Source organism: Pangasianodon hypophthalmus, chromosome 7, assembly GCF_027358585.1.
Source record: "Pangasianodon hypophthalmus isolate fPanHyp1 chromosome 7, fPanHyp1.pri, whole genome shotgun sequence".
Classification (NCBI taxonomy): Eukaryota; Metazoa; Chordata; class Actinopteri; order Siluriformes; family Pangasiidae; genus Pangasianodon; species Pangasianodon hypophthalmus.
In genome coordinates this window covers 27,870,403-27,881,355 of record NC_069716.1, presented here as the reverse complement: position 1 = coordinate 27,881,355, position 10,953 = coordinate 27,870,403, and the positions used below count along the sequence as shown (strand labels likewise).

At 38.4% G+C, this 10,953-nt stretch overlaps 1 protein-coding gene across 1 annotated transcript; it reads left to right on the top strand.

Moving 5' to 3' along the window:
* Window positions 1-1,285: 1,285 nt before the first annotated feature.
* LOC113546600 (carboxypeptidase A1) lies at window positions 1,286-7,289 on the top strand. The gene is made up of 11 exons (XM_026946543.3): window positions 1,286-1,460; window positions 1,998-2,079; window positions 2,179-2,313; window positions 2,410-2,511; window positions 2,655-2,756; window positions 3,605-3,706; window positions 3,796-3,906; window positions 4,659-4,749; window positions 4,841-5,040; window positions 5,120-5,204; window positions 6,990-7,289. The coding sequence occupies exons 1-11, from the start codon at window positions 1,354-1,356 to the stop codon at window positions 7,175-7,177; spliced, it is 1,305 nt and encodes a 434-aa protein (XP_026802344.3). The 5' UTR covers window positions 1,286-1,353; the 3' UTR covers window positions 7,178-7,289.
* The last annotated feature ends 3,664 nt before the right edge of the window (window positions 7,290-10,953 follow it).

Sequence of the window (10,953 nt, the reverse complement as noted above, 5' to 3'; positions counted from 1 at the left end):
TCAAAAGTATGTGCACCCCTGACCATCACAGCTATACTGTATGTGGTTCTTCTCCAAACTGCTGCCACAAAGTCAGAAGCACACAATTGTATAGAATGTCTCTGTACGCTGTAGCATTACAATTTCCCTTCACTGGAACTAAGAGGCCCAAACCTGTTCCAGCATGACGATGCCCCTGTGCACAAAGCGAGCTCCATGAAGACATGGTGTGTGAAGGTTGGAGTAGAAGAACTCGAGTGTCCTGCACAGAGCCCTGACCTCAACCCCACTGAGGACCTTTGGGATGAACTGGAACACCGACTGCACCCCAGACCTCCTCACCAACATCAGCGCCTGATCTCACTAATGCTCTTGTAGCTGAATGAACACAAATCCCCACAGCCACGCTCCAAAATCTAGTGGAAATCCTTCCCAGGGATCTGGAATGAGATGTTCAACAAACACATATGGGTGTGATGGTCAAGGGTGCACAAACTTTTCACCATATACTGTATTTTGCAGAAAATATCACTTTGGCATTCACATAGTCTAATGCAGTACAGCTGCTTTATTTTTACTACTCCTTCTACTTCCGCACTTATCAAAGGAAACTGTGGTTTAGTCAGTCGGGTGTGGAGAGTGATACATTGCTCAACTTCAGCACAACCGAGTGTGTATATGTGTGTGTAGAGAGAAACGGAAGTACTGTATCTACACACCATCATCATCATCATCACCGTCTACACTCATCCGCCTTCTGCAGATGTTAAACAATGGTAAATTAAACTGTTTTAATTTGTTTATAGCCAGTAATCAGTTAGGAATTCTGCTAACCAATGTGACCAGATGGTCATGAAAAAAAAAAATTCATGTATAATAAAATGAGTTCACTGAGGTGAATGTAAATACGCTGTGCAATCTTGTGTGTGAACTTTGTACACTACATAGCCATGAGTTATACAAGGTCAAATAGTGGAGTGTTAACCATTGGGTGTGTTTCCCAGACTTATCTGAGTGTGACCTGTTCCCTTGCTCACTGAATCAATAAACTGCGTCTCTATATTTAGCCATGTTTTTCCTGGTGAAATTTTACATCAAGAGGAAAAAGGCGAGGGGAAAAAAGGGAAAAAAAACGACCCCTAACAATTTGGCATCTTCACTAATACTGCACGAAAATAACACATAAGAATGTCACATATTTCTGTTGATAATGTTGATTATATTTTAATACCAAAATTGTGCTGATTTACAATTCAATAAAAATGCTGCTGTTGTAACTCCACTTTTGCTTCAGCGTTATGCATGACGATGTGGGAAATAAAGCAGGAGGACAATTTGGCAGGTCAGTCCCAAGGTCATGAAGCTGAAATATAAATGTCCAGCGCAATATCAAACTGTTCAACTCAAAGAAGCAACATGAGAGGACTTTTGGTCTTGGCAGCTCTACTTGGAGCTGTTTTCTGCAAGGAGACATTCGAGGGGTACGTTTACTTCCTTACACTCATCCTGATGTATACGGCGCTCTGAGGCTGGATCGAGTGCACTGGATAGGTGGAGTCAGAGTAACCGGAGTAACCATCACAGAGAACACCTGAGCCTGGATCGATCATTTAAATAGAGAGAGAGAGACAGACAGACAGATAGAAAGAAAGATAGAAATATAATTTTATATATATATATATATATATATATATAAAATAGACAAACAAAATGGTAGTCAGACAGACAAATAGATATAATGACAGGCAGACAGACAGAAACAAGGTAGACAAACAAACAGAAAGACAGACGGACAGAGATTTTCTAACATCAGGCTATCTATCTATCTATCTATCTATCTAACTATCTATCTATCTATCTATTTAGAGTGACAGCTTACATGACCAATCAGAAATCTAGATTTAAGACTAAAGCATGGCAGTGTTTTTTTTTTAATTGGTATGTAAATATATAAAGTATATAAGATATAATTAATAATTACTCATATACAAATATAATAACTCATGTACCTTTAACAGACACCAGGTTCTTCGGATCACTCTAAAAGATGAGCTGGAGATCAGTCTCCTGAAGGAACTATCTGAGCAGGAAGATCTTCAGGTGAAATTAGATTTTCATTGGATTATCTTCAGGAAGCCCTTTATCCTGGTCGATGGTCGATGTGTATCTGTTTTCTCGTGTGTGTGTGTGTGTGTGTAGCTGGATTTCTGGAGGCAACCCTTTTACGTGGAACTGCCTGTCGATGTCCGAGTTCCCTTCCACAGCCTGCAGGCCGTCAGGGCATTCCTGGGGTACCATGAGATCCACTATGAGATCATGATCCAGGATGTTCAGGTAGAGTTATAAGCATGAGTTTAACATAGAAAACAATCTCATTAACATTTATCTATATTTCTCTAAAACTTTTCATCGGTCTCCTTTTACCTCCAGGATCTTCTGAATGAGGAGCAGCGTGAGATGATGAGATCTCGTATTTTTCAGCCCAGGACCACTGATGACTATGACTACACTAACTACCACACACTGAGCGAGGTTGGACAAAGACAAGCAGCCATAGTTTAAGATTTATAAGAAAGTATTCCAAATTTTGAAGCATAATAAAAGCAAAAAAATCTGTCACTGACCTTGCAACTGAATCTTAATAATCTTAAATCTTCATTGCACTAATTCTTCAGATCAACAGCTTCATGGACATGTTGGTTCAGGAGAACCCTTCACTGGTTAGCAAGATCGTGATTGGAAAGAGTTACGAGGGCCGTGATCTAAATGTTCTGAAGGTTGGTCACATCCACTATATGACAAAAGAGATTATAACCAGCAACCACCCAAACATTGATTATTTTCCTATTACAGCACATACCAAAGTGTTTCATTGCTCTTATACCACAGCAATTTGCCAGCGATTAAAATTTTTTATTAATTAAAGAAAAAAATCATACTTTTTACCTGTTTATAGTTACTTTTAATGTTGTAGAACATCTACGAAACAAGTTACTTCCTGTTCTCACTCAAGTTATAGCAGCTATAAACAGCCTCTCTTTACTTCTCTGTCAAAGTTAATAAGACAAAAACACAGCTTGACATGTTATTAAGAAACCAGAATGTGTAAACTCCTCTGTCTTGAAGACTGACTGACAGTTACAAAGCGCTAACACTGGAGACTCCTTCCAAACTTCACCATATTAAACATTACACACGTCTTTCCCTGCGTAGGTTGTTACTATAGACTATGTAGAACAAGCACAATGGTATCAATCTGTGATTTGCAGCTGCACTACTTTCAGAGCTGCTGTTATAGAAAACTAATCAACACCTTCTGACCAATCAGAATCGAGATTTCAACACCTGATCAAATTCAGCGCTGTGGTGTAACACTTTAAATATGACAAACTGCACCTGTAATACTAATATTTAGAACAACACAGATGCTATTCTATCCCTCCATCTTTTTTCTTTCTTTTCTTTTTTTGCTTACTTTATCTCTTCATTTATTTACTGCATACATCAACCCTTTCTTTTTTTTTTTACTTCTTTATATATTAATGAGTTTTTATTTTTGTAATTAATATAAACCTGTGATTTGCAGCTGCATTACTGTCAAAGCTGCCTTTTTTCTCATGCATAGTTTAGCACCGGTGATACAAAGCGCCCAGGGATCTGGATCGACACTGGCATCCACGCCAGAGAGTGGATCACACCGGCAAGTGGAACTTGGTTCGCCAAGAAGGTATAAATCATTCATTTACTTCACCAAACAAATCCCAGAGAATGCTTTTTTTACACCAACCAAACCTTAATCCATGTCTCTTTGTGTAGATTGTGACAGATTACGGGCGTGACCCTGTTCTTACTGCCATCCTTGACAAGATTGACATTTTCCTGGAGCTTGTCACCAACCCTGATGGATATGAATATACCCACACCAGTGTGAGTGTTTAAGCGGTTCGAAAACACCTTGAATATGCAGTATATATGAATATTGTTCTGATCAGGAGTTAAACTGAGATAGAGATGGAGACGGAATGGCGTTCCATCACTTTTGGTAACATGGAGAGGGTAAAAATACAAATTTTGTGTTCGTACCTGTGGCATGATGGATGGCAGGAACCAAACTTGAGGTCACGGTGACTCCAAAACAATAAGATCCAATCATGTTAAACAGGAAAATGAAGAGCCAGTCATTTTTCATATTTTACAATCATTATTCATTTTATTGTCCATAGTACAATCTGACACAAGATATGTAAACACTGGGAGGCAACAAAGTTAACACATACATAAGCACTTAAAATCACATTGTACTTACCTTTAAAAGTCCTCATCATGTCCAAATTTGTTTAGAAGATTACATGTAAATGTTGCTAGCTTGTTGGCTTGGTGAATAGGTTAGCTAGCTAGCTAGTCCAGAGTATAATCAGATTTGATGCTAGATGTGTGAAAATCATTAGCTAAGTGAACTAATTGAAATCTGCCAAATGAACACAAATTCTACTGCAATGTTGAATTTGCCTTCCATGTTATCCAAACCAATTCGCTGAAACGTAATCTGCGTAGTTGAAATCTATGCTAATGTTAATGCAGGTCAGCTCACTCATCACTGGGGTGAGATCTACCTGAGACTGTAACCTTCTCCACAATCACAATGAGATATCTTTCAGCCATGACACTTATGTCTTTAGAACCGCATGTGGCGCAAGACGAGGAGGATAAACTCTGGTTCCTCGTGTATCGGTGTCGACCCTAACAGGAACTGGGGTACAGGATATGGAGGTACAGCATATACAGGTTCATGTAATTTGCACAATGTAACCAGATCATACAGGAGATCACTGTGGCTGAGATGATTGCTTTAACCCTTTAGGTGCTGGTTCCAGTAGTAACCCTTGCTCTGAGACGTACCGTGGACCGAGTGTTTATTCTGAGCCTGAGGTCAAGGCCATTGTGGATTTCACTAAGTCTCACGGCAATCTCAAGGCCTTCTTGACCATCCATAGCTACTCTCAGATGCTGCTCTACCCCTATGGCGACACTGGTGCTCTTTGCGTGGACGATGCTGAGCTGGTGAGTTTTTTGGGGAAAAAAGTCTAAACCATGGTATTTAGATGTTCAGAGCTAAATTCTTTCTACTCTGGATTCACAGGATGAACTTGCATTGAAAGCCACCACTGCCTTGGAGAGTCTGTATGGCACTAAATACACATACGGGAGCACCTTTAAGACCATCTGTAAGTACAATAAAATCAATAAATAAATCAACTCAAATAACGTAGCCAAGCTTTTCCTACTCTACAATTATACACAGTACTTATCACCCAGTTCACCTGGCTCCAAACACTCCTCAAGAGCTTTGATACTTACAAACTACTGGTCTCTAAGTAAGGAATGAAACACTGTTAGAGGACACATAGGGGATTAGTGCTCCATGGTGACTAATACTCAAAGTAGGGGATTTTTTCCATGGTGACTGATAATCAGTGCAGGGGTTAAGTACTCCACATCAGCTAATACTCAGTGTAGGGGTTTAGTACTCCACATCAGCTAATACTCAGTGCAGGGGTTAAGTACTCCACATCAGCTAATACTCAGTGTAGGGGTTTAGTACTCCACAGTGAATACTACTCAGTGTAAGGAATTAGGACTCTACTGTAACTAGTACTCAGCATGGGGGATTTGTTCTGCATGGCGTATACTACTCAGTGTAAGGGATTAGTACTCCCTGGTGACTAATACTCAGTGTAAGAGATTAGTATCCTCAGTGACTAAAACTTAATGTAGTAGATTAGAAATCCACAGTGAGTAATAATCATTGTAGTGGAGTAGAAATTCATGGCAACTAATAATCGATGTTAGAGATTAGTTCTCCACAGTGACTAATACTCAGTGTTAGGGATTAGTACTCCACAGTGACTAATACTCAGTGTTAGGGATTAGTGCTCCACAGTGACTAATACTCAGTGTTAGGGATTAGTACTCCACAGTGACTAATACTCAGTGTTGGGATTAGTGCTCCACAGTGACTAATACTCAGTGTTAGGGATTAGCGCTCCACAGTGACTAATACTCAGTGTTAGGGATTAGTGCTCCACAGTGACTAATACTCAGTGTTGGGATTAGTGCTCCACAGTGACTAATACTCAGTGTTAGGGATTAGTGCTCCACAGTGACTAATACTCAGTGTTAGAGATTAGTGCTCCACAGTGACTAACACTCAGGGATTAGTGCTCCACAGTGACTAATACTCAGTGTTAGGGATTAGTGCTCCACAGTGACTAATACTCAGTGTTAGGGATTAGTGCTCCACAGTGACTAATACTCAGTGTAGTGGATTAGTGCTCCACAGTGACTAATACTCAGTGTTAGGGATTAGCGCTCCACAGTGACTAATACTCAGTGTTGGGATTAGTGCTCCACAGTGACTAATACTCAGTGTTAGGGATTAGTGCTCCACAGTGACTAATACTCAGTGTTAGAGATTAGTGCTCCACAGTGACTAACACTCAGGGATTAGTACTCCACAGTGACTAATACTCAGTGTTAGGGATTAGTGCTCCACAGTGACTAATACTCAGTGTAGTGGATTAGTGCTCCACAGTGACTAATACTCAGTGTTAGGGATTAGCGCTCCACAGTGACTAATACTCAGTGTTAGGGATTAGCGCTCCACAGTGACTAATACTCAGTGTTAGGGATTAGTGCTCCACAGTGACTAATACTCAGTGTTAGGGATTAGCGCTCCACAGTGACTAATACTCAGTGTTAGGGATTAGAGCTCCACAGTGACTAATACTCAGTGTTAGGGATTAGTGCTCCACAGTGACTAATACTCAGTGTTAGGGATTAGTGCTCCACAGTGACTAATACTCAGTGTTAGGGATTAGTGCTCCACAGTGACTAATACTCAGTGTTAGGGATTAGTGCTGCACAGTGACTAATACTCTGTATAGGGGGTTAGTACTCAGTGTAGGAGATTAGAACTCCACATTAAACAATCTGTGAATCAATTCTTTCAGATCAGGCAAGTGGAGTCACCACAGACTGGGCCTACGATGAGGGCATCAAGTACTCCTACACCTTTGAGCTGAGAGACAACGGACGTTATGGATTCATCCTTCCTGCGAATCAGATCATCCCGACTGCTCAGGAGACGTGGCTGGCTCTCATGGTCATCATGGAGCACACCAAGAACAACCTGTACTAAACCAGCAGCACAGCTCAGGGACTCTGATGCAGGATGTAATGTGTGACTGCTGTGATTTCCACCCACATATGCAGTATGGAAACCAATAAAGACCAATTAAAAACCAATAAAACTATGCTACTTTATTTATTATTTAATATGGAAATGTTAAATAGTCTATGTCTAAACATTCTATCTCTTCCTCAGTCAAAACAGGCTCATTTAGAAATGAAAAGCAGACCAAAATTGTTTTTGGCCCAAGCCTCCTTTCTACAATTAAATCATGCAGGATTTCATAAGAGACAGATTTTATTTTTAAAAAATGGTCAGTCTGTGTAGAATGAATCACTGTTTCTCGAGCATGTTCCAGCATCAACACTGAAAAAGGTCACCATTACTCTGCTGTCACCAGAATTATTCACAAACCTGCTTCAAGACTCATCACAGTGATATTTCTAAGAAACACTGCATTATTTCTTAGGATTTATATAAATATGAGAACTTCGGTGTCAGTAGTGCAGATTTCCTGGGGAATTATTTTTTTTTAAATACTTAAAAAAATGCTTAACCTTACAATAATTTTAAACAGATACTTTTTTAATAATAATTAATTAAATTGTGATTTGTACAAAGATTTACATTAAAAAATATTAGATTTATGCTCTTTCGGTCTTTCAACAAAAAAAGGAACATAATTTTTTCACATGCTTAGAAAGTTTATATATCCAAGAGCTCAAATAAAAAAGTCAGGTTTATATCTTTAGAGGCTGTATTCTGTAAAATTACTCATTTGAAAACTTTTACAACAAATTCAACTGCATTTAATTTGTTTGTCAGTATCGGTGTTGTGTCAGTGATGACATTTTTTTTAACATGAAAAGTGCAATATTAAATATTTTACTCCTGACTTGTACAAATAACCTGGAAAAATATATACATGATAAGGAATACTTGTTAGTGTTTACATGGGCTTCATTTTAGATACACATCCTCAGTGCTCATTCACTCCGCCCCCATCTGAGTGTGAAATCGGTAAGTGCTCAGCGCAGCCAGATAATTCTCCTGCGAGCAGAAAGAAAGAAAAAAAGCCCACTGTGCTTTGAAAAAACTAAATGAAAAGAAACTAGAATAAAACCAGAATAAACACCGGGGGCTCTTTTTCAAAGTGGAGTCGTTTATTACTAGTGAAGGGGATGAAGCTGGATGCAGAACTAGTGATGTTGCTCCTGGAGCGGTATGGAAACGCAACCTGTATAAAGCTTTGAAGTTGTTGAATGGACAGCTTTACATAAGGAATCAAGTAGATACGTTTTTTTATTACAGAGAAAAACAGTAAAGCGATGGTATTCATGAACAATCTCGCAATCCTGTGCTTAAAAATGCTAAAGAAGAGCTTAAAATGCTAACAATGTTTAAAAAATGTTTAAATAAACAATGTTAACAATGTTTAAAAGCTTCATTACAAAGAAAAAAGGACAGCGACAGCACCATTCTCATAAATCATATGATCATGAGTGTTATAACTTGACATTCAAGCAGATGAATGGCCGAGTGCACTTGAAAGCAATGTCACAACAGTCCTTGCTAATACTAACTCTAGTTAGCATGCTAACTTGGGTTCTGGGGGCGGAGCTATGTCTATATGCACGGGGATTGGGGGGTGGGACTCACTGAGTGAAAAAATAATCAAAATCTTATTCAGAACTACTTATTTAAGTGTTTGAGATCTAATCATGACAAATGTTGATGAATCTTGTCTATTGCGCCTTCTGGTGAAACCTTTCTAGATTTTAACTTTACAGTTAAAGCTAGTCAGACAGGCAGATACTGCATGTAAATGTCACATTTCAGGGTTCTACAGAGAACATTTAAGGGATCCCCCAGTGCCACAAACCAAAGAACCCTTAAGAGTTCTAGATTTGACTTTTTATAGGGTTATTTTGTTCATTATGTTGTAGAAACGCTCAGATATTCCATGGCTTTTCTTATACTATATTTGACAGAATTTTAAATTAAAAATGCAAAAAGATACTTGTTTTTTTTAATGGATTTGAATTTTCAGGGTTGAAAAAATAAAGACAATAAATATCCCTTTTTTCTATGTATTAAATGTCAATCTTTTTGATAAAGATGCAAATATGTCCTTTAATATGTTTCTAAATTACATGTTTTTTTTTTTTAGAGGAAGACGTCAAATATCTCCATTAATGTTCTTTTATTCCAAATCTTTACAGATTTGTAATTCCTAATAATAATAATTTCTGTTCTATTTCTTTTCACATCATATTTTTCCCCCGTTTCTCATTCCCAGTCCTTGTTCTCACGCCCTTTCTTTAAATATCTTCTCTCACACCTGTTCTTTGACCTCTGTATCATAACATTTTTCCATTCCCTGTGCGTACTCAATATGATTTCTACCTGACCTCCAGTGTCCTATCAGCTGTGTTCCATCCTGTCAAATAAAAAATAAATAAAAAACTTCATCCATTGCATAAAAAAGAGCAGTTTGACCACAGATATGCGGAACAAAATACTCAAAACACACACTCGTTAAGCAATACTTGTATGTGTGGCGGCCTGGGAAAACCCTTCACATGCTGAAGTTCTGACAATTTCTATTATTTATCGTTCTGAAAACTACAAACTAAACTTTTCTCTTTTGCACATACTGTATATTAATCACAAGTAAAGTTCTAGCATTCTAAAGTCCCTGAAAATGAAAAAGTGAAAAAATTGTGTTTAAAGATAAAGATAATTCCGATTGTGGTGCAGGAGCACGGCGGCCATTTTGACAGCCGTTATCTGATTACAAACTGAACTGATAAGACTTATATCCATTTCAATACAGCATGTAGATATCCGGCAACTTGATCAAAGCTTGGCATTGACTGTGCGAGGAAATTACTCTTAGCTAGCGAGATTTTAGACATCTTTGTTCAGCATTTTACAAGTCTTACAACATATAATGTGACGTTTTTTTAGTGCCTTTGTAAAAAAGTTGTGTCAGTGTGAGGATTTTGTATTAAAATCTCAGAGTGTGAGTGCTGCTCCAATGCTTGTCAAAAATCCACCAGTAGGAGGCTGGCAAACTCACGGCACAGCTATAAACACGCTAGTGGCCAGGGGGAAACATAAACAAAACATGCTAATGGACAGGAAAAATTCTCCTCATTACATCACGCTCACTTTGAAGAGTGTTTATGCGAGAACGCTTTCTGCATGAGCTGATTTCTGGATCACGCTGATTGGTGACGTAAACAGAACGTTTGAATGTAATTTGCTTTTAGATTAGAGGATCTTTATCGTATAAGCTCACATGGAGAAGAAACACTAACGCACACTGTTATAGAATTTGGCTGAGATTTTACTGAGATCTCGTGTAGTGTGACATAATCTGAAATCACTCAGTGTACAACCGGTTTAACCCAGCATGATCTTTACAGAAAGATAGCCAAGGCGAGGGTAAAAAGTAAATAAAACATTTCCAAGTTGTTTTGGTGAAATACTGTATATTTATGGTTTATTAAAGCTGAGGTGTCAAAGTATAGGCAGAAAAACACTGGCACTTTTTCTGGCTTGAATTCAGACATAGCACTATCCGATGGGTTTTCCCAGACCGCCACGCAAATATGAGGTCAGTTTTTCAAAGAGGAATTGAAACCAATTTGGACATGGATTGGAATAAATCCTGAATCAATTTGAACAATAATATCCACCAAATGAGTAAATGTAAAGCAATAAGACATCCCAAAACCATAAAAGATCACTTTGAGTGGAATTAATTGACCAGGTTTGAC